At 40.0% G+C, this 26845-nt stretch overlaps 2 protein-coding genes across 5 annotated transcripts in view; both read left to right on the top strand.

The window, feature by feature from the left end:
- Positions 1-14896, top strand: part of LOC141917572 (protein ERGIC-53-like) — a 27012-nt gene extending 12116 nt beyond the window's left edge. Inside the window, exons 9-14 of one of the 4 annotated variants that reach the window (XM_074810888.1) lie at positions 799-992; positions 1119-1189; positions 4926-5079; positions 5825-5946; positions 7553-7621; positions 14766-14896. In XM_074810888.1, coding sequence (XP_074666989.1) covers positions 799-992; positions 1119-1189; positions 4926-5079; positions 5825-5946; positions 7553-7589 — 578 coding nt within the window. In that variant the 3' untranslated portion in view covers positions 7590-7621; positions 14766-14896. Of the gene's footprint in view, positions 1-798; positions 993-1118; positions 1190-4925; positions 5080-5824; positions 5947-7552; positions 10556-14765 lie in introns of those variants that run through there. The other 3 variants (XM_074810887.1, XM_074810886.1, XM_074810885.1) reach the window with 3 other exon arrangements.
- On the top strand, positions 14702-26845 carry LOC141917573 (complexin-4-like). The gene is made up of 3 exons (XM_074810889.1): positions 14702-14965; positions 17983-18070; positions 26458-26845. Exons 1-3 carry the CDS (start codon positions 14799-14801, stop codon positions 26758-26760), a joined length of 558 nt encoding a protein of 185 aa, XP_074666990.1. The 5' UTR covers positions 14702-14798; the 3' UTR covers positions 26761-26845.

Here is a 26845-nt window from a genome sequence, read left to right as displayed (position 1 = left end):
TGTTTGTTTGCTTGGGTTGGGTTGTGGGAGGTTTCTTTGTTTTTTAGAGCTGGGCAGAAAATAATCTGCTTATTTGAATATATAATGGAAGTGGTTACTTCTTAGTTTTGTGGATTGAATAAGTTATATTTGACCACACACATAACAGGAATGTACTTTGGGCATCTAGACCTGAAATTTCAGGTTGCCATATTTTTTTGTGCAGTGATAAGTTATGACAGTTCTAAAGGTCCTGTGCCATTTTTTCTTCATCTGTGTTTTTGAAATATTGTCCCGACTTCCATTGATAAAAAATAGTAATCTTTTTGCCACAGTCTTTTGGACTTTCTTCTTTCTGACATTGAGGCTGCAGAGAAACTCACTCAAAATGTGCAGTCACTTCTCTATTTCAGGCTGCTCTTTAAATATTACTTTTCCTAAAAAGTAGCTGTTACTTAATACTTGCAAATCTCTTCCAAAGGGTACTTGGTAATACAGTATGAGCTTATGCAAAAAGATCTGCCTCCTCAGAATAACAGCATCCTGTTTCCATTTTATGTTGCACATTACCCCAGTATTGAAATAGGAACTTTTAAGGTGGACTCTGGGTTTGAATGTGTGGTTATCTCTGTTGAGTGTTCTGATCCCATTTGGGTATCCTTTGCCATGGCAATGGTGATAAATAAACACCAGATATGTCAAATTATGGTAAGGAAGTATATCCATGTGGAAAGTTTTAAGGGTGCAAGAAAAAGGATACAATGCAACTTATGAGGAATGCATATATGTAAGAACTACCTGTGCTTTTTTCCTTATCAGCGGATGATCTTTTTGAAACTGTAAGTGATCGTGAACTGAGGCAAATTTTTGAGGGGCAGAATCGAATTCACCTTGAAATCAAACAGCTTAATAGGCAATTGGACATGATTCTGGATGAGCAGAGGAGATACGTCTCCGCCGTCACAGATGAGATTGCTAAAAGAGGAGCTGGTTTTCCAGGTCAACAAGGACAGGTAAATTAAAAAAAACCCCAAACCACTGTGATTGGTAGCTCAGCCTAATTTCAGCAGCGTAATTGATGTGCTTTTTCTAAGATATGTTGATCTTTTTTTTTCCCCACTCACCCTCTCCCCCGCCAGCTTTCCCAGCAAGAGATTGAGACAGTTGTGAAAACTCAAGAAGAAGTCATTAGACAAGTAAATGAAATAAGGTAAATGCTTTCTAAATACTAAGGCTGTGTTTTGATTTCTATATTATTTTCCACCTTTTAAATCCTGTTTATTATTTCAGTAGGAGAATATTGACAAACTTGAAATTTCTGGGTCAGTTCCTTAGTGATGACTCTCTGCATACAGTTAATTTCTATAATAAAGTAAGTTCACATCCCTAGGGTGACTAAGCCTCCTAATTTGCCTTTTTTTAATCATGAGATTCCACTTCAACTGGAAAGTCCAGTCCCTCTAAAAACAATCAATTTCTGCTAATGTGATAACCTGCTACCTCATGGAAACTTGTTGCTCTGTTTTTGGAGTATTGATAACAACATGAGCATAAATGCCTTCGATTTTATAGCTAGTGCACTCCCAAAAAAGGGTGTGTTGGAGTATCTTGTCAGTATGCTCAGTCTACTTCTGATATAATGATTATATGAGTTTATTATATAGTAGTATGAATAAAATATATAATAGTATATGAGCTGTATTTGAGGTTTTGTTTAGTGTAAACCATCTGTAAAGGCACGTAAGTAATTCTGAGTAGTTCTGTACAAATTAAAAGTGTCTGTGCCTGTAATAAGGGTTGTTGAGATGTATTGCTTATTCTTCTAATGATTATTTTTGAGTTCACTTCCTCCTTCAATTTAGACATATCTTTTGGTTTTGGGTTTTTTCCCTAATTTTGCTATGACTGCCTAAAGCTCATATATTGATTATTGCTACATAGTAGTCTGTTAGTGTTACCAATTTAAAAAAAGGAGAAAAACCATTCCTACAGTTGTGGGTTTTTTCCTGTGTTAGTTCAAGGGCAGCTCTTGTGATTTACCTAAGTAGGTCAGGTTTTTGTAGAATGAAGATTAGAAAGCTTCCATTTTTGCACTTGTTATTCCACAAAAGCTTTCATGTTAATATTCTTGACAAATCTTTATACCTTGCAAGCAAATTAGATTTTCTTGTTAACATTGGCAGTCTGCCCTTTCAGTGACTACTTATTAGGTATGAGTTTGCGTAACATCATCTTAATATTTTTCTTAGATTAAAGAAATGTTTTATTTATAGATAGAAATAAACAGCCCGCATTGCTGGTCATCCCAGAGGAAAAGGACTTACTGTCTAAGTAATTTTCTTGTCAAGATTTATGTATTTCTTAATCATCTGCTTACAGAAGAATCTTGCATGTTCATAGAAACTATCAGCATGGTATTGTTCATGGAAAAGTAAATGTGAATTAAATTTGATACAGACCATGTCGATTTAGGGAAGTTACTTTGTGCTTAACAAACAGGGGATCAGTCTGGGGGAAGGTGGGTGTGCAGATTTTTGTTAATTACGTAGGGATGGTAGAATTAGGAGGGACAAAATGAGTGTCACACTTGTGTTCTAGCACTGAAAATAGTGGGGCAAGACCAGCAATGATGGATGTGGATAGCTAGAATTACTGTCAGCGTTTGTTAGACAGTGGTCGTGGTGGTGGCAAGGGTTTGCATAGGTTATTTAAGAAAAACATCTTCCACTGAAAAACTTCCTTCTAAAATAGGTTATTATAACACTAATTCAAAGTACAGGTAAACATTAATCAATTTACTTGAAATAATCTATACAATGACAATACAAAAATATAAAATAATTTCTGGGTAATGTATTTGCTAATTTAAGTTAGGAGAGATGAGGGGGTTTTTGCATCATTTTGTGTGTATGAATTCCAAACCAGAACTGTAGAATGAGAGAAGCGAGAGCTGCTTTGATTGGTTTTGTTCGCAGTGGCTTACAGAAGCAAACAGCTGGTTTTTGGTAATTACTTTTGGTAACTTTGCAATATTAAAAATGAGCTTATTGAGGTAAGGGTTGAGAATTTCGCAGAAATCATGGCTAACTCCATCTGGCCTAAAGTGCAGTACATCATCTGGAATCACTGGAAATGTAACTGTAGAAAGTAATTGATCTTCTAACATGTGCTGGAAGTGGGATTGAGCTTTTACAAAGATGACACAAAAGGGTGAATTGTCTTTTTGTTACTGAAAGTGAGAAGAAATTTTTTTGGGTTCTGTGGGAAGTATGCAGGATACTGGCAGTCTAGTATGTTAAGTTTATTTGTGTGTCAAAGTGGTATTTTTAAGAAAATCTGATAGCCTTCAGTTTGAAGAAAAGTATATATGTCTCTGTTAAAGTGGTGTGTCTGCAACTTGATATAATTGTGTAGATTAATGTGTGGCTTTGACTTTGTAGCTACTTCAAGTAGTTTAAACATGATGCATAGTTCTTACAATGGAGCGAAAGCTGCTGTAACGCTAATGCAGCAAAAAAATCTATGCTTGCAATTTTTACGTCTGGAGAGTTGTCATAGTGCCTTTGAATTGATACGTACGTTACTGGTTTTTTCTCTTGTTTTTTTAATATTATTTTCAGTTCTGTGTTTTCTGAATTTTAATGGCATGAAGAGCAAATGATGCAAAGCTAAAAGATGGGCAACATCTTTGTGACGATTATTTGTAAACATTTAAGTTTCGATGCTTAACTTGCCATTTTCACAATGAATATGAGCCATTTAAAATCAGTCATATAATTTTGTATAATACTTACAAATATGATTATATGTTGTTGTTGCCAGTTTACTCAAGGAATAGTATTCAAGCCAGGGTTTTTGTTTTGTTTTTGGTTTTTTCTTATGTGGAAGTTAAAATTGAAAGTGTTCAAGGCCAGGTTGGTCGGGGCTTTGGGCAACCTGATGTAGTGAAAGGTGTCCCTGCCCACAGCCGGGGGTTGAACCAGATGATCTCCAAAGGTCCCTTCCAACCCAGCCGTTCTATGATACATTGCTGACCACTGTACAAAGAGTTAGGACAGCACCTGGAAGGCATCGAAGTAAGCTCTCATCTGAACAAAATGTGAAGTTTTAAGTAAATTAAAAAGAAATCCAGATGCATACATTTTGATTGTTTATTCTGTTAATAATGAAGAGATTAACATTCACATGGTAAATATTTTTTTTTAGATGTAGAATAATCCTCTTTGCAGTTGGAAGGAGACATCACAGCAGGGGAAAATTATATAAACATATTGATTAGAGATTAAGTATTTTTCTCTCATTGACTAGTTTACCTCAAACAGAATTAGTTATGGAACCTCAACTTTTTATGGATTTAATTTTATTTGCTACAGAAGCAAAATTAATTCACATGAAGATGATGTTAAGTATTATGACAGTGCATATGGGAAATGAGTTTCTTGTATAAATGATAATCATGAAACAAGGATGTATCTAAATCTTTTCTTATCCCTAAAGCCTCTGCTTTATTTTTATTTCTTACATGACTGCTCTTATTTATTTATTTTTCAAACAACTTTCGGTTTTCTTCAAAGATTGCATTAAACTCTGCTTATCCTAAAGCCTTGGCAAAAGCCTCTGATAAAACACTTGTTTTAGACTTCATTAGTCAGGCAAAGCAGATGTCTAGCAATAGAATATTTGCCAGATCTTGTTTTCAGCATGACTTTGGGAGATGGTGCACTGTACAAATTGAAACTGTCTGCAGAATTAAATATTAAAAATCGTGGTTTGAAGGAATTATTTCTTGATAGGTATTATTGGAAGCTAGAAAAAATGTTTTCTGCCTTTTGGGGCAACTATGTATTTCAAACTAATATGATGGACTAAAAGGTGTCCAGGATAACTGCTTTTTATAGAAAAGCCGCTGTGTGCTGAAAGATGTTTTGTTCTTTGTCTTGTTTCAGAAATTCCATGGCTGATACTCTGAGGTTGATCAGTGGAGCACAACATCCTGGCTCTGCTGCAGGAGTCTATGAAACAACCCAGCACTTCAACGACATCAAAGAGCACCTTCACGTAGTCAAGAGGGACATTGAGCATTTAGTACAACGAAATATGGTAACTTATGTGCTGGTAGTGTAAAGCATGACTGTAATACTTCTTTATGTGACTGTTAGTGAAAAGCTAGGATGAGCCAGCATGCAATTTACAGAGCAATTAATCCTTCATTAAGCTGCTTCGCTAAAACTGCACTGGCTTGACCCGACTGCATGATCTGTGTTTTGGTGAGAAGTTTTGAACAAAGATCATGATTTTTAGTCTAATTTCCTGTTGAAACAAGGTCAAGCAATTAGGTTTTCTGGGTTCTTTTTTTTTTGTATTTGTCACTCTACCTAACAGCTCTATACAGAGGAGATGATTGCTTCTGCACAGAAGGGAGACCTTTAATCAGAGGAAACTCGGGCAGGCTCCGCTTAAGGTCTCTAAGTGTGAAAGATGTCTGTGTTCACGTTCAGGAGCACCGTACTATAGGCTAGGTAGCAATCAAGCTGAATTAATTTATAGTCCCAGAGAAGGTTCTTGATTTCCGGGTTAATTTACCGGAAGATTTATTCTTTCCCCTGTAACCCTCAAATTAACATCAGTCAGTTTATCTAAGAAACATAAAAGTGAAAGGGGAAAGAGACAGGGAAGGGATTAAGATGATGATTTTTTCAGAGTAGTGTCATTGCTGTCTGTTTTCTGCTTGTGTTCTGATTTTTAGGTCATGTTGCAAAGACCTTGTTTTGTTTCTTACATATAACAGTCTTTTGATGGCATGTCTTGTTTGCTCTTCTCAAATACTGTTTTTCTTGGTTTTTAGCCATCTAGTGAGAAATCGAAGTGTCCAGACTTGCCACCGTTTCCATCGTGCTTATCTACAGTGCACTTCTTTATATTTGTAGCAGTGCAAACAGTGTTATTCATTGGTTATATCATGTATAGGTAAGTATATTTTTGTTTAAAAACAATAGGGCAAATGGTTTTAGAACTTCTGACTGGAAATGCAACTGCAATGGTATGATTGTGTTAATCTTCTTTAAAACAAGCAATCGTTCAGATTGGACGAGGCCTTGGGAGGTTTCCAGTTCAACCTCTGGCTCAAAGCAGGGTTGACACTGAATTCAGACCAGGGTGCTTAGTGTTTAGACCGGTCATGTCTTAAAATCCTCCAAGACTGGAAAATTTACCACTGTTATAGACCCCATTGGAAATGCTTAATTATCATAATGAAGTTTGTTTTATTCTCCCCCCACTCCCACGGTACATTTAGTGGGAACCTGCCCTGTTTCAATTTGACTGTTGTGTGTCTGTCTTAAAATGGGCGTCTCTGTGAAGAAACTGTCCCTGTCTCCTCAATAACATCCTGTGGGTATTAGAAAGCTGCTGTTAGATGCCTTGAAGCATTCTTTTGTCCAGGATGAACAAGGCCAGTTCCCACCCAAGTGCTTCAGCTCTTGACCACCATCCTTGTGGTCCTTGCTGGACTAACTAAGGTTTATTAATATCTTAACAAAATGTGATGTGATTTTTTTTTTTTTTTTTTTTTTTTTTTCCCCTGTGTGTACATACAAGCTACTCATCCAATCTTTTTTTACGATATGTATCCCTTCATCACTCTCCGACATAGGATACTGATAATGTACAGGCTTCCTGCCACCCTCCTGTCCCCAGCCCCACTAATTGGGATGTTTTCTCGGTTCTCTTCCTCCTTCTTGTAATGTCATAATGTTCAAATTAAATTTGCATTGGCGGAAAGGAAAATGTACTGAGAGTAAGGACTGACTTGCTTGGTAGTCCTCCCTCCTGCTTCTCACACGCACTAATCAGGATAAGGAGTAGGGACCAAAATAGCATTGCCCTTCAAAGGAAAAATGCTGTTTGCTACCTCTGTGGAAGGGTAACTAGTATTAATGTAAGACCAGTGCTGCTGATAGCACTAACTTTTATTGTGTCCGCTTTTCTGCGAAGTGGAGAGAGTGCGTTTCTTAGGTATGTCATGTTATGCCGTCAACTGGAAAGGTGGCTTCCAAGACAAATGAGGAGCTGGTCCCCTCCAGTTCTTTTTGGTGCCCTTGTAATTCTAGCAGCTGTGTGTGGTTGATCCACAGTATCTGTATCCACTAAGAAAACAAATATGTTCTGTGCCCGAGGGAAAAGGAAATCCCATTTCAAGTAAATTCTTTCACTGCTTAGTAGCATGTGTTTCCTTTTCTATGATATCTTTAGGCCAATCAGGTACTGAGAAGCTTTAGAAAATTTTAAAGCATTTTAAAAATCAGTTCATATGTTCTTTCACGGTTTCTGGCTTCTGTCTAGAAGGCTTTGTTTCTTTCTGTGTCTGATGCAAAATGGGAACTACAGTGATGCTACCAGTGTCTGTAAATAGAAAAAATTATATCTTGTTTTTGTGATATGACTTACATTTGATTTCCCTAAGACTCTATTGACAAGGAGTGGAATCTCTTAATCCCCAAATAAATGAAATATTTAAGTCAGTTACCTAGCTTTATACTGTATTTAATGAATTCTTGTCTGCTTTTTCTTTCAGGAGTCAACAAGAAGCAGCAGCCAAAAAGTTCTTTTGATGACCCGTTCCTTTTGTGCGTACATAACAGCAGTATGTATGCACAGAAAATGATACACTTCTGTAAATGAGGGAAATTTTAGTGTTTGATATACTTCAATATTGTAAATTATTGAATTTTGTTAAAGAAAATGAGTTCTCATTTAAACTGTTAATGTTAAAGTTAAAAACAGACTGGGGAGCAGTGAGGCAAATGCTAGATAGGGTCTGCAGTCTTCCCCTGTCTAGGTCTGTGTTCTCAGCTAACTTTCTCAAATACTGGAAGGCAAATGCCATATTCCTCCTCTTTTGTTCATATTCCAGAGAAGGGAATTGAAACACCCAGGTTTGGTGGTTGTTCATAATGAGAATTGCAGATGGATGATTTGTGCAGAAAGCTTGCCACTAAGTGTCCTGACATACCAGTTTAAAAAACAAGCAAAAAAATCCACCCCCACACAAAATCCCCAACAAACAAAGCCCAGTTACACACCCCAAACAACTGTTCTTCTCTATTTTGGGAGAAGGGTAAAAACTTACTATAAATGTTTCATTTCTTTACCACTTGGATTTAACTGTTTAATAATTATTTAGTTAATTCTAACTTCACGAAATACAAATGCTTTTTAGTATATGGACATGAAGACAGGCCTTTAACAGTCTGACTGTTGATACCTGATATAGAAAACAAACTGTACAGAACCAGCAAATAAAGGCTTATCTCCTTATTTTGGGTTTTGGTTTTAGGCAGTGAGAGAAAACGTGATAAAGTAGTTTTCAAGTATATCACGGGACTGATTTCTTTTTTGTAGTTTCGAGTCTGTAATTTTGTTTGGAGATTTGTGGAACTCTTTCAGCAAAGATATCATTGCTTTATACCTCTTAATCTGATTTTATTAGGGATGTGTTTAGCATATGAATATGTCTTTACTTTTATAAAGCTGTCTTGTCTTTCATGTATCAAATACAGATGCTTTGATTTAAATCTTGACATGGCAAGTATTCTAAACTACAGGTATTGAGTGTTAACCTGTTTCTCACAAGCTGTTGCTTCAGACGTGTTTGTTAATCCAGCAGCTATTGTAGAACCAGTATTGTATGTCAATTCCTGCTTTAATATCAAAAGCGTGAGACTGAACATGTGTTTTTGATACTGCTTATCAGGTGAGCATTTGTTTCAGAAAAGAAACAAAGCAGCCCAAATTAGGAATGTGAAATGAATTAATTTTGCCTTGTTTACATATCTGTGGTAACTTTGTCCTTGAGTTGTGTGTAGAGTTAGAATAGGGAGTTATGTTTGTTTTGTTTAAATTCTATAAAATACACAAATGCATCAGGATATTTCACTTTTAATTATTAATCTGTTTGTCTGAATCTGCCAAAATTATCTGGAATCTAGCGTACTACTGCTGCATTCCTACAATCTACTCCCTTGGAGTGCAACACATGCTGCCAAATTCACTGTAATGAAGAACACTTCAGTATTGTGCCTGTCAGTTTGGAGAAATGATAAATCTATGCAATATATTTTGTTACTTAAAATACAGTGTCCAAAAAGTGGATGCCTGTGCTGTACCAATAAAATTACACTGCCTACACACCTATTTACATAGCTACAGTATGTAGTATACTGTAAGTGATATAGCTTTGTAGATTCATTTCTAAATTTGAGAAGATTTTGCTGTACTAGTTGGAGAAACTACTGCCTCAAGCTAACCTTGCTAGATAAATAGGGTAAATCAATGAAAAAAAACCTTTTCACATAAGCCAGAATAACACATAGGAATTTATCCATTCAGTTCTTTCAACACCAGCAAATACGTACAGGTGCCTTGAGTCTAAGCTATTACAACCCTGACCTTCAAACTAAACTTAATATATTTTCTTGAATTGTTCTGAAAATGTACAGTGACGTTCCTTTCAGTTGCAAGCCTGCCTTCATCAGTGCGACACCTAAACAGAACTCCCTCTCTCACGGCAGGGTTTGCAAGACCCTTTATGGAGAAAGGCTAGCAATTGTGTTTTGATAAGTAGGTGCATGTATCTGGCATAATGAGGGACAGCTCTTAGCGTAGCAGCTGGAGGAAGTCTGTATATTTTGTTACTGTGAATTTACCCAACCATAACTTTGTTTTAAAGCTGGAGCAGACCATACTTTTGTGTCTTGTCTTAGAAAGAAGAGAAGGCTGGGGATGGTGTCTAGGGGAAAACTTGAACCTACAATTATGTCTTCGGTGTGAGGTTCAGCTTGTGTGTTTATGCTGCTAATAGATCTGACACATCCCATGTGCAACTAGGAAACTTTTGTATTGGGGAGCAGAAGGTCTAAAGCGTAACATCCGAAAAGTGATAACTTTACTTCATGCTTCATTTCACAGTCATCTCTCCTTGGAACTTCCATAATTGCCTCGTCACTCAATGGATCAAAGGAAAGCTCCCAGCTGCCCAGCTCAAATTTTGTCCTGTCTGTTCTTGAGGTGGTAACAACAAATTTGGACTTTAAAAATATTTGTCAGTCAATATAGCCTCCTGTAATGGCTGGCTACGAGAAGTTTCTTTCAACACTGATACTGTGTTTGATTCTTATTAAGTAAGATTTCAGGACTAGGAGGAGAAGATACCTTGGAATCGAGTTTGACAATACGGGGGAGAACAAGTTTAATAATTGTATTTGGAGTGTGGATGATAAGTAGCAAATAGTTGGCAGTGACAAGAGAATCTCATCGTACTGGTCAGTATATCAAATACATGGTCACACCTGAATCCTTCAAAAGTAAGATTCACAATATGGTTTGTAAATTACCTAACTTCTATGTGAAGAAAATCTGACATTTATCAGTGCATCAATTCCTGTAATACTGAAGACTGTCTACTGTTTTTTTTAAACTCAAACAGCTGACATTTTCATGTTTGTTTCTGACTAATGTAAATTGACACTTGGAGTTCAGAGATAACCTTGTTTGAATAAAGATGCATATTTTTAGTAAACTTTTTTCTTTTAATTTGGTGCATGTGCATGAAATCCAAATAAGTGTATTTGAAGCATTCTTTGCCCTCTGTTGTTCAGAGAGTTTGCACACGGATCTCAAAGTGTTCAGTCCTGCCTGACCCTGGAGAGTTAATGGCACTCAGAGGTCGAGGCTCGGCCTGTGCTGGGACAGATGGCTGCCCCTGCTTAGCAGGATGTGCTGCATCCAGCCCTGGTTCATTCTGTGCGAGGGGATTATCTCCTCTCTGCTGCAGTCTAATGCAGGAGTGACTAACCTAAAAGTAAGATTCGCTCAAAAGCTTGTGTTAAGAGTATCAGACTTGCCTTGAGTATCAGACATTTGGGGTCAAATGTGAAGTAGTATGTCAACTTCTAAGTCTCTTAACAGCAAATCAAGTTGCTTGCTGGCTGCTTTGAGTATACAAAGTACCTCATTTTTCTGAGTTGAAGATTGCTTACATCTCTGAAGGTCTTCCTTCAGATTCTCCAGGCTGGGTGCTCTGCTCCTGTTTGTTGGGAAACAACATGCCTACCCAAAACAAGGCAGTCTGTGTCTCCTTGGTTTTGGGGTTGTTTTTTTTTACTGTTCTATTCAGTAAACTGTGCTTGTCTCTGGTAACCTCCCACAGGAAGAGTAAGAATTCCTTCATTGGCCATAATTTTCCCCCAGCCAGGAGTAATTTCTCTAATAGGTGGAGGAGAGGAATCTTTAATTGAATCTATTCAATCTGAGAAGACCTTAGAATATTTATTTCTCTCTCTCTCTGCAAGTGATCTGATGTTCCAACTTACATAAAAGGTGACATCCCCTTTTAGAGGGATGAAGTGGGGGGAGAGTCTTGGTCCTTTCAGAGAACACTTGGATACTACTGAATTACATGGTTGGAGTTGTCTGCTGTGACTGTGTTTGGGAACACAGTATGTGGAAAAGGCTGGGAGTTGGGATGCTTGCCTGTCTATGGCATTTCTGTGCGGGCCTCCCTATGAGGCTTCTAGATTTTGCTCTTTGTGATTTACCTGTTGCAAGACTGAATTCTGTTGTGGGGCTGGAGATGCCTGCATTCCTTGGGTGTGGAACATGGGCTTTTTTCGTATCGCCCAGTTCCATCAGATAAGAAAGGAACTAGTTTAGTTTTGATTTTACTTAAGCTAGAGGGAAAGGACTTGTTTTAAAGCAGAGGAAGTGGCAACATGAGTACTTAATTAGCAGCTGTTCATATGTTTTCATTAAGCTTGTGATCCCTGTAATCAACAAAAAGCAGTAAGTGGTTTGTAACTTCAATATAGGCAGTAGTGAAAGCACCTGCCAGGAATGGGAATTATTCTGGAGGTACTGGTCCTTGTTGACAGCCAAGGCAGCTGCTTAAAACTCGATACTTCAGGTACTCTGTAAGCAATTGGTTCCTTGTCAGTCTGACTGTTTATTCATTATTTCTGTACAGGGATTTGTGATAGATATCTAAACCCACAATGAAGAGAGCAATTTGCTAGATAGTTATGCAGTGTCTTCCAAAGTTTCATCACTTATCTGTTGTGTTTCTCAGCAGTTTACAGTGCCAGTAGAGCCAATATCTTTTAAAGCACTTTTTGTTGTCTTTGATTTTGAATCTAACACTGGAGAGCCTTTTGCTGTTAGGAAGGTTCATGAGACCTCTCTGAAGACCTGGAGGGCAAGATCTCTCAGGTTCTTAGGAACCCCTTCTCAAGCCAGTTTGCAGCTTGCTTTCCTTCTCAGTCAGTTCTGTAAAAGCATCTATTTTAGCCAGAAGGTGGTTTCTAGAGATGCCTGAACTGATGAAGCACCTTCTCCCCTCACTGAGGACTTTGTGTCTCCTGCTCTTGAGAGCCACTGCGTTCTGAGCAGTGGGGCGCAAGTCCCTTACGTGAGTCCAGCTGTAGTCTAGGAGCTAGGGATTGGCTTTTCAGGGCCATGCTCTTAAAGTAGTATTTAACTCCATTTTCTAGAAATAGCACTTTATTTTCATTTCTTCCTTTTAAAGTTGGCTGCATAAAAGAGAGGGGCTCTTGTGGTCTTGTTCTGGCTCATGGGGTGGCCGCTACTTCTCAGCAGAGTGCTCATCCAGAGACTCTCCTCCTGAAAAAGATGCTAGGATTAGGCCTGTTTGCAGGATTTCTCAAATACCAGCAAAGTGAGCGAGCTCTTGGTTTTAGCAGAAGGCAAAAGGTTTCAGGTTAGAACCATCCCTGCTTGTCTCCAGGCTGGGGAAAATGGTATAAAAGTACCCTTGCACAGTCAGCCAGCACTTGCATTTGGCACAGCTCACACTGGTGGGGCAGTGGTGTAGGTGTGCTGTGTTCTGCTGGAGTTAGCCTGCCCGCGCGGCCACGGCTGGCCCGCAGTGCTGGCGAGTTGTCAGCTCTTTTGAACAAACGCAGCCTTCTCTGAAATGCAGAAGGATGGGGAATGGGGATGCCGTCAGCCCTTCTGCCCTTCGAATGCCTCGAAGGCAGCGAACGGAGCCAGGGCAGTTGTTGGGCGTAACAAAGTCAGACTGCCAGGCCCGTTTTGAAGTGACTCCCTGAGGTAGGAGCAGCGATACCTTATGTATAAACTTAATGCTGGATTTTTAGGTTTTAAATTTTGCCAGATAACAAACTTTATTTCATTTTATGCATTCAACTTAAGACTAATGCATGCTCAAGTTTAGCATTCTCTGCTTAAATCGGGATTAGCTATTCAGTGTCTGTGATCTCAGTTCTGTTAGCCGTTTCGGCAAGTAAAATACAGTTTTGGTAATCGAGGTCAGAGTTGGTCAGATGTAAAAAGTTGATTCTTCCCACAAATTCTTACAACTTTGGCATAGTTCTGAAAGGGCACAATAATTATAAAAATCAATTTTGATTTAAGAAAAATGCTTTCTAGGTATTTGTAGTATATCGGAGTGGTTTTGTTGTGATTTGGAATTCATGCTTCTGAGTGGTACTCTCTTTCAAAAAGAAATTTAAAGTTTCTTGTTTAATCACTAATAATCCAGGATTACAGAACGTCCTGCCTCTTTTTTTTTTTTTTTTTTAATAGTAACAGGTCTCCTTTAATTAGAAAGGCTCAAATACAGATTAAGGCATTAGGCAAACTGGAATCCTCCCCTCTCTCAGTGAAATTATGAGAGTGCTGGGAGAACCATTTCGATAATCAGAATTACAGAATGTTTCACTAAGGCATGCAGTCAGTCATAGTAGGATAAATGCTTAAAACCCAAAATCATGAAGTTTTGAGACCTAGCAGATGATTTTCTTTCCCAAAATAGTCTGTGATCTAGATAGCAGATCCTGCAAATCTTCACCTGAGTATACCTGGTGAGACTAATGATATGAATAAAAGTTTGAAAGATGAAAACTTACACAAGCAACCCTCAAACAAAAGATATCAAGGCTCTATTAGAGCATACAGAATCTGTCAGATTCATTTCTCCTTTACTGACGGTTAAGATTAAAACCACTAGGTATATTCTGTGCAGCACCAGTCAAAGTGGTGATCTAGATGGAGAAAGCCTGGGGAAGAGTTGAAATATACCCTAAGGAATGAAAAGTAGGAAGATGTGATTTGCTTTTTTTGTGATTACTTTCTTGGAAAAAAAAAAAAGGCAATGATTGCCATAATGCCCCATTCATCTGTGAGACAAACTAACCATATGAAAAGTGGATGAAGAATAATCAGTGTACTTTCTGTCCAATGTGATAAAATGTAAATGGATAAAAAGGATTGGGTTTTTCACTTAATAAAGAATTCCAGTTTTCAAATCTCATTTGGTTGTGTAAAAGGGTTTTCTGCTCAGTAGCCCAAATTTTACAATTTTGCTGTGGTCATTTAGTCAGCCAGGTTTTTGATTCAGATCTGTTGTGTTCCAGGGAATGGTTCCATCTCTGAAAGTGACAGTTTCAAGACGGAAGAAGTCAAAATGCTGTTGCACACCATAATTGATTTGTGTGTGTACACAATTAGCTTAAGGTATTAATACAAACAGTAGGTAGCTGCGTCTAATGATTTTTTTTTTGAGTAATCTGAACCATCTGCCTCTAGATATTAAGGAGTTCACTCTTTAATCCAGATTATGGCTGACAAACTGGTTTTGGCATTCACGTTTCACTATCATTGTGCCCTTGAAGAGCTGATGTGACTGTAGAAACTCTCTTGCTTACAATTGTTGGTATTGAGAACATTTTTGGTTTGCTTTGGCTTTCTTGTAGCTGCTTGCTTATAGCTCCTTTTTTCTTGAGAAGATGGCCTTTCTAATGAAAAGTATGTTGAGCAACCAGGTAAAGAACTTGGGACTTGGAGGTGGAGGGGAAGAAAACAAAGAAGAAAGCACTCCTTCTGATCCAGCAGCAGCTGCAGGAATGACCAGAGAGGAATATGAGGAATATCAAAAGCAAATGGTTGAGGAGAAGTGAGTACCTGTTCCCTTATTACCAGTATAGGGCTGATTCTTGGTATCTCTGTGCAGATAAAAATAACCCAAGACAAAGCCAAACATTCAGCTCTCTTCCCTTTTTTTAAAGCAGACAAATCTTTGCTAGACTTTCTGAAATAAAAGTTCCCAACTGGAAATGATAAAATATTATGTTCCCCCCTTCCTCCCCCTCATCCTGCACCTCTCTCCTACAGTTCCCTGCTATCTCCACACCTTGATATGATGGATTCATTCCTAGCTGATGTTACTTTATCTGTCAGATTTTTCCATAGGTACAAAGCTGTTTGTAGTGCAGGAGTTAATTCTAAAATGTGTATGATTTGTTCTCCTAGAAGTCCATGAGGAGTACACTTTCAATACACGATCTTTTCTTTGTCCACATTTATTATGGCAGACATGGAAAAGTAATGAGTGCCATGTTAAACTGGATGACATTTATCTAGAGAAAAGTTTTAAGATGGTTATTTTTTGTAGTTGCATTTTCAGTTATTTCTTCTAAAATATAGTATTCAGCTGAAAAGTTCTGATTTAAATTTCAATTTCATTTTGTCTTTAATTATAATCTTCACCACTTGCTATGTTTAAATATCAAAACAAGTAAAATAAAGGACTTAACACATAGGAGTTCAAATCATGCATAATTATAAATAAAACGGTTGACTTTTAAATCTCAGATGCATCTGTTCCTCTAATGGTCAATTACATAATGGTTGTGTAAATCCTTCTCGTAAGATGATTATAGGTGAAAGGTTAATGACTGACAGAATTTGAGATATCCGGGTCTGTATTTAGTGGCAGCCATTTCGATCATAAAACCTTGAATAGGTATCCCTTAGTTTGCAATAAAATACAGAATGTTCTGCTATGCATTTTGTCAAGGAATATTTAAAAGAGAAATAACCACCTGCTGGCGGGAAGATGCTTCAAGACTGAGAAGCAAAACAGGATTGCTGAAATAGAAATAATTCTTTTTCCAAGCATTTTTCCTGTAATGTTTTCAAGCGTGGCATGTGTCTGTTACATGCTGAACTGTATTGAGGAATCGGTGCAGGAGTACTTCTGAAAGTACAGTTTGGAACTATAGTAGGAATGTTTGAAGTACTTTCAAAGAGAAAAAAAATAGGACAGTGCACACCGGTGTGGTTATGTAAATGTGTGTCAGAAACCTTTTGTCACAAGCAGAGCATCTGTTTGAGGGCTCTCTGGATTTTACCCAGTTTTCAGCTGTATGGGAGTGCAGATCAGAGAAGTGCCTTGCTGGAGTCATACTCAGGTGGAGTTTGGCCTTTGCGTGACCATCCTGGCTCTGGGTTCTTCTCGGGTTTGAGGGTTTTTTTTGGTGACTAAACACACAAAAATGCACAGATTACACATTTTTCTGAGAAACAGCAATAGGAACAAACAGGTGGCTTGTGCTGGCAACCTCTAGCACGGTCACATAGAATCTTCTTCCAGCACCACAAGAGTTTAAGCAAGAGTTGACCACCAGTTTGTGCTGCATGTCACAGGCATTAGACTGTCGTGCAACTACTCTTACACCTGTTTCCTGTTCCCCCAAAGCTCCATGTTCCAGGGAATTAATTAGATCCTCCAGAACAAAAAGGTGTAAATTAGGCCAGACACTAGGGCCCAGACAATGCTGGGAGGTTGGCTGAGGGAGTTTTGCCAGGTCTTCCCATGGTGCCAGGACAAGTGAAAAGCTCAAACCTGCCTGAGCAGAAAATCCCCTCCTGCCCCGCAGCCTCACAGGACATCTGAAGGGATGCGTAGTGGGAACACAGCCCCATACCGGCTACGGCTAACGGCTCCTCTGGAGGAGGAGTGGGCAACAGAAGAGGGAGGTGGAGAAAGAGAAGGAAAATATGCCAGAAGGGCTCAAAAAAATCTCTTTCCAGTCTTCCCATCAATGACTGAAAGTAGTTTAAGATGGCTTCCATTTAATGTGAAACTTTTTGAGAGAGAAACAAAAAAACTCATTTGTGGAAGCACAGGAAAAATAACATTTCATCTTGCAAGTAGCTTTTATATGACAAAATACCTATACTGGAACAAAATCAATTTTGCCATAGAATTTCCATGATAATGCTTCTAGGGAAAAAAAAAAAGACAGGGAAGGTGAATGTTATCAAATGTTACCAAACATCTTTGAGGAGACACATTTTGCAAATAAATACATAAATAGTCTAACTAAAAATTGTGCTGAACAGTTCTTAAATCTAATTAAAGTGTTTTATGAGATCACAGATAAAAGAAGTACTGTTCCACACAGGGAATCTGTGGATTTCATTGCTGTAGGATGTTCTGAAACAATAAATGGATGCAGAAAAGACCAGGAAAATTCACAGGTGACAGAGGCCATCCAGGGCTATTAGAGACAAGGACGTAGAGCCAATTTGCAGCTCCAGTACTCTACACCACTGATTTTTTGGAAGCTGGGCAGTTTTGATACAGGATGCTTATCCTCCTCTTAAATTCTTTCTCTGAGAATCCACTACTGTCTGCTGTTGGAGGTGGGACTCTAGGATAGGTAAACTTCTGGTCTGACGCAGAAAGACTGTTCTGCCCTTGTGTGTGTGGTGTTATTCTGTGAGAATGTCGTGGTTGTAGAACAGGAGCATTGGCAGGCAGCCGCATCTCGGTAAGTGCCCCAGCAGAGTAAGCAAAGAATAAGCCTAACTCTTCTGTTCTGCCTATTGGAATTGTTCATTGTTATAGTGAGCAGTAACAACTAGTACAGGTACAAACTCCAGACAAGTAGTGTTGGCTTATCCTTCACTATTCACAGGACTCAAGGGAACTGTTCCGAGAACAAGCTTGGGGTGCAGGAAGTATGGCCCCTTAGCATCCATGTATCAATATTGCTCCTTTTGTGGACAAGTTACATAACTTTGGGAATAACTCCTGCGTGTGGCTGTTTGCAGCTGAGCAACTGGCTCAGTGTAAAAGACCATATTTTATTAGTATCTTGAAGAAACATCTTTTCTGATTTCCAGGATAGAAAGAGATGCAGCATTTGCACAGAAAAAAGCAGAGCGAGCCTGTCTGAGGGTTCATCTGAGAGAAAAGTACAGACTCCCTCAGGTAAGCCTGTAGTTCTTGATCTCATCTAGTTCAGTGGCCAGTTTTAAAGCAAACTGACGACCTGTGCAAAATTCTGAAAATGGCAAATTGCCTTCATTTTCATCACATGCAGCTCAGTACAGAAATGGAGGCTGGAACCGTGGTTTTCCCTAGTGACTGCTCCTTTTAGACCCTTTTTTCTCTGTTCAGTAGATGAATCCAACAGAAAGATTGTTGCAGTTCCTCTTTGCACTGTCAGATCTGAAAAAGGTGACTAGGCAAGTTGAGTATCTGGTCTGACTGTGTCTCACATTGTACGTTCTTAACTTGGCAACATGCAACAGTTAAAAATAAAGCTAATTGAAAGGAATTGAAGGGAGCTGAGGGAGCGAGAGCCTGAGAAGGGTTCTGCAACAGAATCAGGGAAGATTAGCCCGCAGCAGGATCTTTGCATCCATTTTGACTGCAGGATCGCTGTGAAGGTCCCTAGGTAGGTTTCCCTGTGACAATCTCTTTTATGGGGGTGAATCAGGGGAATTTTCTCAGCTTAGTGTTGTCGGACAAGGTTGTTAAATGGTGTGCAGTACACCAGGGCCAGCGGCTATTTACCCGAGTATTCTAAAGGATTTAAAATTAGGAATTGCCAGACTTACTGAGGCATGTAGTCTGTCATTTAACATCAGAAGATGGGAAATATGAACACATTTTCAAAAAGAGGCTCCCAGAGATATACAGGGAACAACAAATCAGTAACTGACTTCTGTAATAGAAATGAAGAAAAACTACTGAAAACAGCTAGCAGATATATGGCCAAAAATTATTTGATGGGGAGAAGAGAAAGAAGACTTGTACCAGACAGCCCAACCTTTCAAATCTATTAGCATGCTCTGAAGGGATGACTGATCATAAGGGTGAAAATTATTAGTTCTAGGGTTTTTTTAAAAACAAAAAGTTGAAGAAATTATTTCCCAAAAAACTTGTTAAAGAAAACAAACTGTGGTAGGGTGTGAAGGAAGGTCCGTGAACTCTTGAATATTATTTTCCGTTCATTTTGAAGAAGTCACTGAATACTTGTTTGTGCAAATTAGTATTGGGGCTTTTACTACTTTGCATTTAGGGGGTCCCTAAAATCTGAGATTCTGCTCTGGGCCACGGAATTGAAAGGCTTTGTGTCTGTCCATGGCTTTCCAACACATGGTTGTGGAGTGATTAATTAAAATGGAGGAAGGTAAAGAATCCATCTCATCTAAATTTAGCTGCTAAAAAATTTAGTACTTAGCCCAAGCAAGTCGTTTAAGGACTCTGTCATTGATGGAGAGAGACCAGCACTTCTAGCCTCATCTATCCAAACTTTCAGATAAGTGTTTAAGGTGAAGTTGGGTCACCTTCCAGCAGTGCGTGCCTCTCACAGAGGGAGGCCAGGTTGCTACCTTAGACCAGACAGCTGAAGTCAGGTGAGATGTATTCCACCCCGAAGACCCTGGGTCTTCCAACGCTGTAGCTGGAATTGTCAGAATAACCCAGTCTTTGATTCCGTGCTCACAAACTGGAGCTTGAATCTGAACTTAGTGTGGCCATGGAGGGCCCTGGATTTCTGGGTAGGGTCCCTGGTCATTGAACCTGGATGCCTTCAACTGGAGAAATGCAGGAAGATGTGCAGGAAGCTGCAGGTGAGGGACAAAGGAACAGGAGAGATCAGAGTGTGATCTCAGTCTTACTGTCGGGAGAGTGAACAGACAGGGAATCTGGTGGCCTTACAACTTTGGACCTGGTTCACCAGGCGCTGTAGAGCCCTACACCTATGAAACATGCACCGGGAGGCACTAAAGTCTCCTGGAGAGCAAGAAACTGCAGGTTGGAGGGCTGTCTTTGCTAGAATCAATGCTGTCTTAAGCAGAGTTATACAGAGATCCCAGAGATCCATATAGTTCCAGAGATTGTGAAATATGGTTCAGGCCCTTCTGAGAAGAGAGCAGGATCTTTGTTTCTTGAGCTGAATTATTCTACTATGCATGTGCCTAACATTTATTGGCTTCCTGTTCTGATCTCTCATGTTTCTTTGGTTTAGCCTAATATGCTGCATTACTCTGCACTATTTGCACCATGACACAGGCTCTCTAGTGGCTGTTGTTGACTTGGTAGATTTACTGGGAAAGGAGGAAAGTTTGAGCTTCTTCCTTCCACCCTGACACAGACAAGTAAACCATGTGTTCCCACGGCCTGTGATACCAGTGAGAGCCTTCCCTCTGCTAGAACCTGGGTTGTATCCACCCCTGAACTTGAGTCTGTACGTAGGCAGTGAAAAAACTTATTTCTGGAAAGTCTTTGAAGACTCAGGTTTGCGTAGGCTCCTTATTCACAGGTTGTTAAAAGGTCATGTTGAGTTCTCCTGGGAATAACCAATCTTAGACCAGTGGTGGTTTGTATGCTATTAAACTGCTCTTATCCTGGTCACTCTTTCGTTGCTTATAAAAGATTTCTAAAGAGATTTATTTTTCCAGCTTCACTAAGATATCCTTCAGATACAGTCATGTCAAATACAACTTCAGTGACTTGCTGAAAATTTGTCGTTTGAGCAAATGCCTCCTGGAAGTAATGGCTGTTATCTGGAGTTGTCCAGTTGCTTTTCCCTCTGCAGACAGCGTTACAACTGTCTGATCTGTGCTCTCTGTGTTTTTCATTCCATCTCCTGCAGTCAGCAGAGCCTGGGGCTTGCTGGTTCATCGGTCACATGAAGATACGGACTTTGTGTTTTGGTGACCTTTTTTGTATCATCCAGCTTCCAAACAGGATGAACTGAGATATGTTTAACTAAAGGCCTGGGTCCCTGCTCTGTGGCACAGAACTAATTACACAGGTATTCAGGTGCTGGACTCCAAGGGATTTCAAGGAAATTAGAGTCTATAGGGTCCTGTGAGTGTGAGCCCAGGAAGACAGAGGTCTGATTATTATACATGTAATTAAAATATTCTAGCAGTATATGGCTCGCATTTCCCAGACCCTTCTATCCTGGGATGATGGCCCCAGTCAAGGTTGAGAACTATCCATGCCACTTTTTAGTCTATATTAATTAAGCAGCAGTAATGAAATTAACTATCAACAGGGAGTTCAACACATTTGAAATATGCTCAGCTAACAAATTAATAATGCCCTGGTGTACTTCATTCATAATTGCCCAGGGTTACTGTCACAGAAATTACCTAACAGCAGGGAAGCAAGAGTCAACTGAGGCCTGCAGGCGCCTACCTTGTTAGGACCCAACTCAAACACTGAGGGAAAAGTTTTCCCCGGAGCCGTCAAGTCTTGTGATTTTTAGCTTTGTAAAAGCACAAGCGTTGTGAAGGGATTGTCTGTGTCTGAAATACCTGTCACACCGTCTAGCACCTACATTATCCTTAAGTGAGGAAGAAAAATGCAAGGTTGCACAGCTGCACGGATAGGCCCTGGAGGGGGTCATCTGGAGGATGTTATGCTGATTTAGGCTGTGTTCTTCACTGGCCATCCATTACCTGAAAACTTTCTGCAGTTTTTATCTGCTCAGCGTTCATCTGAATACTGGTTCTAGTTGGATGAAGTAAGTTGTGCTATAAAAGCCAGTCCATGGCCCAGAGTTACCAATGGGGTAGTTGAAGATGAGGAAAAGATCTTTGCAAACATTTCTTTTTATTGTACTATTTTGCAGGATTCAAAAGGAGCAACTTTTTCTCTTGGACTTTTTTGGCAAGTTATTCGTAATATTTTCAATGAAAAGTTTATAACAAGTCTGTTAAAAAAAACCAAAAACAAAACCAAAAAACCCCACAAACCAAAAAACCAAAAAACCAAAACAAAAAACCCCCAAACTTCCTCTTTGTAAAGGTGTTCTTTCCTGGAAACAAAATTTCCAATTGTGACTGTGAAGGAAAAAAAAGCTATTATTTTAAAATAGTTGGAGATTTTTGATATCAAAATTTTGATGTGGTAAAACATCACACTGATGTTCTTCTACAGAAACAGGTTTTTGTGTGTAAAATTTCTATCAAACCTAACTAGCAATATTAGACCTCCTCACACAAATGATTTGTTCTTGCCTTCTTGAACTGAGTGGGAAGGATTTAACCTGTCCAAAGGTATTAAAGATAATTTGCATCCTTTCTTATCCTTGATCTGGAAGGAATTTGAGAAGATGAGTGCAAGTGTTGGTCAAGATTACATTTATGAGGTTTCCTGACCTATCTCTCTGGAGTCTTGTCCACAGATAGCAAATTCAGGAGTCCACCAATAAGCTGGGTTTTCCCAGCAGATTATTTAAAGCCATCACATATTCCCACTGTCTTCAAGGACTGATCTTTGACTTTATAGCCACCTCTACCTACATCGTCTCTGCTACCTTCTCCCACAGCACTGAACCTTTTGAGATAGCTCCTCCAATAATTACTTTTCCTTTTCCTCAAATTAATAAATTAATAGGGGGGGTTCATTCAATCACTTCTGTCTACATCCAGGTCTGTGGGGATGATGATGATGTTTGGCTGTCTGCAAGCAGAGGGCTTCATGGTTCCACGTGTTCCCTTTCCTGTTGGGGGCTTTTGGTGGTGCTTCTGGCCCTGGGCTAGTAGAATCTTTCAGCTTGGCAAGAGGAGCCAGATGTGAAGGGTTCCTTGTGGAGGGTGCATTTTAAGAAGGTCTACCATTTGCCAGCGAAGGGTTTTTTGTGCAGTTTCCTCAGTGCCCTGTGAATCTAGTGCTAAATCTAACCTCCTAAATGAGTCTGTGCTGGGGCATGCTCTTCAGTGCTGGAGTGCCATCACCCCTGTCGTTAAACTACTTGACAGTCCCTAACACAGTTTCGTTAGATTCCGTTACCTGGCATAACTTGGGATCGAAGGCAAATATGACTGAGGAGTTTAAAAACCTATCTTAGAACCTGCAAGCAATAGAATTGAGTGTTTATGCATTTTCTGTGGCAAGCACAATTAAATACTTAAACATTTGCAACCATCTCTGCCCACTAAAGCATCAGAAATGCCAGAAGGACCCAGCAGTCAAGCGATTAAAAATTAACAAAGTTACCTAGGCTTAGAAAGTGATTATATCATGTAAACACAAATTGTAAATCATCTATTTTTTTCTACAGTGTTCGTTTGATGCTGTTTCTAACCCTGAGCCGCCAGAGGCCCTCTAGTGCCATGTTCATAAAATTGCACCACTCTTAAAACAAGCGTTTGCTTGAACCCTAAAGGCAAATTACAATTTGGCTCAAAAGTGAATCAATCTTGTGACTTAGATAAAATTATACTATTTGTATTTAACCAGTCAGGTAGGCCTCATTCATAGTCAGGATAAAAATTGTATTTTTCTCTAACTTTGAAAACAAGGTTTTTGCAACCAAAACGTTGCTAACTGACTTTCCAAGAAAGAGAAGTTCTGTCTTAAAAAAGTACGGCAGAATGTTTTGAGACAGGTACTGGGGGGAAGAAATGCTGTGGAGAAACCTCAATTAAGCTACTTCTGCCTGCCTTTCCAGTGTGTCAATGTTGAACAAAGCTTTCATAAACAAATTTGAAGTGAATACAATTCTGTATAGCAACTCATTTCAGTTCAGCAAACTCTTGGTAAGGACATCTGACTTTTAAAATTATCTGAAGGCACAGTTTGGCATCTTCAAAAATGAAGGCGTATTGCTACACCTGTAGTTCCCATTCAAATGACCCCTTTAAGTGGAAGTATGATTAGCTCCTGCGTCCCTTGGAGACGGTTATCAAGGTCACGCACTGACTTGTACTTGACCTTTGATCTCTCTTTCTTTCCCTGGAGGTGTTGCTGTTATGGCTGCAGGTCGCTCTGTAGCGACACCCGTGTCTGCACTGTGTAGTCTAATTTAGTTTCCAGGCATTATCAAGCTGCAAGCAGCACGGATCGTCTGTGATGCATCCTGCTTGTCTGGGATGAAGTGAAGGTGCTGAGCTCTTTCAGCTTGCCGTAGCAGTCCCTGGTGAAGCAGGCAGACCGGGCGCGTTGCCTGCGCGCAGCACGAGGTCCGTGCGGTCGCCGGGCTGGGTAGAAGCCCAGGATCCGCTCCATGTGTGTGAGGCTGACGTTGTTCCTGCAGTAGGTGTGTTGGGGAGCTGCTGGCACTCACCCACAGCTATAGCCTGACAGCAGAAAGACTAGAGAGATGCACCACGTCTTCAGATTCCTCTGGACAGAATATCCATCCGGAAGAGAAAGGAGTATGCCTGGAAAAACAGATATAGGTTAGTGCATGACCAGTGTTGTGTGTAGGCGCAGAAGGGCATATTATCCACTGTGCTCTTCTGTATTCATCAGTTGCAATATACCTTTTGTTCGGGGTGTTCAGCATAGTGACGAGAAAGATCATATCCTGAGGGTGAGTTTAATTACAGAAAGATTAATTATGCAAAAAATGAAGTACCAGATTTCAAGTGGGTGATTGGATTGTAGGCCTAAACCTCTAAACACCAGCATTTTAATTAGCAGCTGAGTAGTAAAATATCATTAGTCTTTGTTTTCCTTTCGGAGGCATACGCTGAGCCAGCTACTGAACAGCATTTGCCAGGCCCCATATTCTGCCAGGCCCCAGCTTTAGATCACAAGAAGGGCTAGTTTCAAAGGCTTCAGGACATTTACATGCCCAGCTGTCAATTAAAAGTCAGTAGAGCTGGGTGTCTCTCTCTGAGTCTGTAAATCTGCAATCCGTGGTGCTTCCTCCAGTTGTGAGATGGTGTTCAGGTCCCCACGGTCGCCCCTGGCTGACCCCGACGAGCACGCTGACACCTCATAGCACCCGAGAGCGTGCAGTGGCCATCTGCCCCCTCCCCAGCAGGATCTCAGCTTTGGTATACACTAAGCGGTCTTTGGGGCCAAATTTCAGTAATAATGGTAGAAGGCTTGCCTCCAAGGTAGGTCAGGAGCTCTAAGCTAGCAAAGAAGTTAAGCATATCCTTAGCTTTGCTGATTTGCAGTGGTTGCAGTTAAATTTTGCAGGATATGCTTTTCTGCATTTGTGTCTACCTATGTAGCATTTCTTGGTTGAAGGTCTGTTTTCTTTTCATCAGCCCTTATGAAAAGGGCTGATATATGTTTTATTGGGAAGAGAATGAAATTATTACATGCGCACTTTATGTCTCCGAAAAAATTCAACTCTAAGATACAACGTCATGGCAGCAAAATGCTCTCAAACCTGTGATAATGCATTAATTATTTTTTAAAATGAAAGTATTTTCAGGTAGTCTAGTATGGGATAGAAACCTGGAATATTACCAGTATCAATCACTAGCACACATTGTAAATGAAAGCATGAAATTCAAGACTAAGCAGGGCCCCCTTTTCAGTGCAAAATCTAAAGCTCCATGCTATCTGAGCCAGATTTATAAGAGAAAGCAGTCCCTTAATGAACCTAATCCTATTAACACAATTGTCAACTTAGGTTTGTCATCAGAAAGATGTTTTTAGCCATGAGACATTTGATCCATGGACAACTTTTTCATCTTTCAGAGTATTCAATTCATCACCTTCATACAAAACCTTCTTTAAAAATTATATAAATACATAAATATTTTAATTTAAAAAAACCCACACCAAACTCTTTTATTCACTTACTGCCTTTTTCCTGAACTGGGATCCAGTAACCAGTTAACTTCAAGGTCTAAACACAGGGGCTTGAGGTGATGGTGCCTGTGATGCAGGAGAGGAACATCTGATCCCAGGCCCATCCAGCCTGTCCAAAGACACAGGCTGCAGCACGGCGGCCTCCCCCGTGGGCCCCACCACCCCTTTCACATCACTGATCTGCACATGTGTCCACCGTGTCACCTCTAAAGCCACTGCTCTCTCTCAGGGTATTGTCACATCAGTGCCGTTTTTCTGTCCAAGTGTTGGGGGTTGTGATAGAAGAATTTATAGCACCTCAGGAAACGACTGTGTCATCTGCTCCAAGCAGGTGGATCCCTTCCCCTAGTCTGCTCTACAAGATTCTCAGTTACTGAATAGCAGGATGTTTTTTGTTCGTTGATATTTAGAGGGAAGGAGTATTCAGATGCAATCAGGTGTCTTTTCAATAACAAGTGCTGCTAAAGACATTAAAAAGGAACGCTTCTTGCCATGAAAGGGACATGTAGTCATGTAATCTCAAACAGCTCTTGCTCTATTGTGCTGTGATGGCAATATTGTTAAGACTTGATTTAATGAATAGTGCCGTTCCAGAATTAAAGGATTTTTCACTGTATGCAGTGAAAACATTACATAAGCTCTAGCTGTGCTGCGGGGGATGCATATTGACCAGGCAGAAAGAGAAACTTGTCTTGGGAGAAGCTCTTCAGTGTGTACAGGCTTTATGTAAGTATGTGAAAACAAGTACTTGCTAAGCTTGAAGAATTCTTTTGCTGATCCAAATGTTTTCTTGATAGGCCAGAGTGAAACAGCTGTGGATCCACTGTGGAAAAATGGAATCATGGTGTGGATGTCGGGATTGCTCCCTGAGAAGGTGCAGGCCAGGGCAATGGGCACCACAGCACAAGCAGAGCCCTCAGCCCCCGGCGAAGTCCCGCAGGCGGGAGGAGCTGGGGCTGGTGGCAGGTCCAGGGATGGCCCAGGGATCCTCCAGGAAGGCAAAGCATGGTCCATCCTGGGAAACCAGTCATCAAGCCAGGCTTAGCAGGGGACCAGCTTGGCACAGGCACAGCTGTGACCCTAAGGGGGGCCTGGCATGAGCCAAAATGGGGTTTCAGAGCCCCGGGTGCAAGGGGGTTCTCACTGAGGCCAGTTTGGGCAATGACATGACGGTGCCGCAAGGCC

This window comes from Strix aluco, chromosome W (genome assembly GCF_031877795.1).
Source record: "Strix aluco isolate bStrAlu1 chromosome W, bStrAlu1.hap1, whole genome shotgun sequence".
Taxonomy (NCBI): Eukaryota; Metazoa; Chordata; class Aves; order Strigiformes; family Strigidae; genus Strix; species Strix aluco.
The sequence above is the reverse complement of the archived record's forward strand: the minus strand, read 5'-3'. Positions and strand labels throughout refer to the sequence as shown.